Genomic DNA, 1,411 nt, shown 5'->3' with positions numbered 1-1,411 from the left:
TATATATACATATATATATTCACACACACATATATATATATAGACATACACACATACATACATATATATATATATATATATCCGATCGTAGTTGATGACAGCCCCCTCTGGCACCTGTTTGAGTAGCACACACTACACTCTTAGAGTGGTTGGCGTTAGGAAGGGCATCCAGCTGAAGAAACACTGCCAAATCAGACTGGAGCCTGGTGCAGCCTCCTGGCTTCCCAGACCCCAGTAGAACGTCCAACCCATGCAAGCATGGAAAACGGACGTTAAACGATGATGATGATATATATACATACACACATATATATACATACATACACATGTATGTATCTATATGTGTGTGTGTGTGTTTTTTCCTTACCACTACTTGACAATTGGTGTAGATTTGTTTATGTCCCCTCAATTTAGCGATTTGGCAAAACAGACTGATAGGGTAAGTAGCAGATCCAAAAATGAGTAATGGGGCCAACTTGTTTGACCCTTCAAGGAAGTGCCCCAGCATGGCTGCTATCCAATGACTGAAACTAACAAACAACAAACAGATAATTTATCTTGTACGGTACTTGATATACTTTTATCCAACCTTCCTATCTACAGATCAGTGAGGTTGATTAAAGCTAACCAGGAGTTCAACACCAACAACCTCTCACCTGTCGTATCATCTCAGGACATCTTTAATTCCGACTTACCTGGAAAAAAGCGCTTGCCCCTTCCAGCTGTTGGCAAAGCGCTGGCAGCAAATGGATGGTTTTCTTGGCAACATCTTCTGGACTTTTCTGGTTGAGTAAAGTGAAGCCAATATTTTTATTTCCAGTGTCCTACAAAGAATAACAACATATAAGTCTATATATGTGTATATATGTGCATTTATATATACATATATATGCAAACATGTAAATGTTGAACAATGAGAATGAGTGCTCAACACTGCATTGGTGGATAAAGAATATTATATTTGTGTATTAAGGCTACCAGTGGTTTCATGTTAATACCTTGCCATGCAAAAAGCACTCAGTAGTCCACTCTGCTGTGTGGTTGATGTTAGGAAGGACATCCAGCCATAAAAAACCTTGCCAAAATAGGCATAGACATAGTCTGGTGAATCTTGTACCTCGCCAGCTCCTATCAAACCAGCCAACACATACCAGTATGGAAGGCAGACATCAAATGCTGATGATCATGTGAAATTTTGGTGTTTGTCTCCAAAATGAAGACGAACAAAATTCCATGTGATAAACTCAATGAATGTTGAGGTATTCCTTAAAATGAAACCAGTGGTAGCCTTAATACACAAAGTGTGTATGTGTGTGCACATATTGGTGCATCAGCATGGCCGCAGCTCTGAGCTGAAACTTTGAAAAGAAAAATATATATATATATATATATATATATATATATATATATA

At 38.1% G+C, this 1,411-nt stretch overlaps 1 protein-coding gene across 1 annotated transcript in view; it reads right to left on the bottom strand.

The window, feature by feature from the left end:
• Positions 1–1,411, bottom strand: part of LOC106877317 (Fanconi anemia group D2 protein) — a 43,714-nt gene that overhangs the window by 14,784 nt on the left and 27,519 nt on the right. The window contains exon 30 of the mRNA XM_014926184.2: positions 696–824. Coding sequence (XP_014781670.2) covers positions 696–824 — 129 coding nt within the window. The remainder of the gene's footprint in view (positions 1–695; positions 825–1,411) is intronic.

Source organism: Octopus bimaculoides, chromosome 24 (assembly GCF_001194135.2).
Source record: "Octopus bimaculoides isolate UCB-OBI-ISO-001 chromosome 24, ASM119413v2, whole genome shotgun sequence".
NCBI lineage: Eukaryota > Metazoa > Mollusca > Cephalopoda > Octopoda > Octopodidae > Octopus > Octopus bimaculoides.
This window is presented reverse-complemented; position numbering and strand designations above follow the sequence as displayed.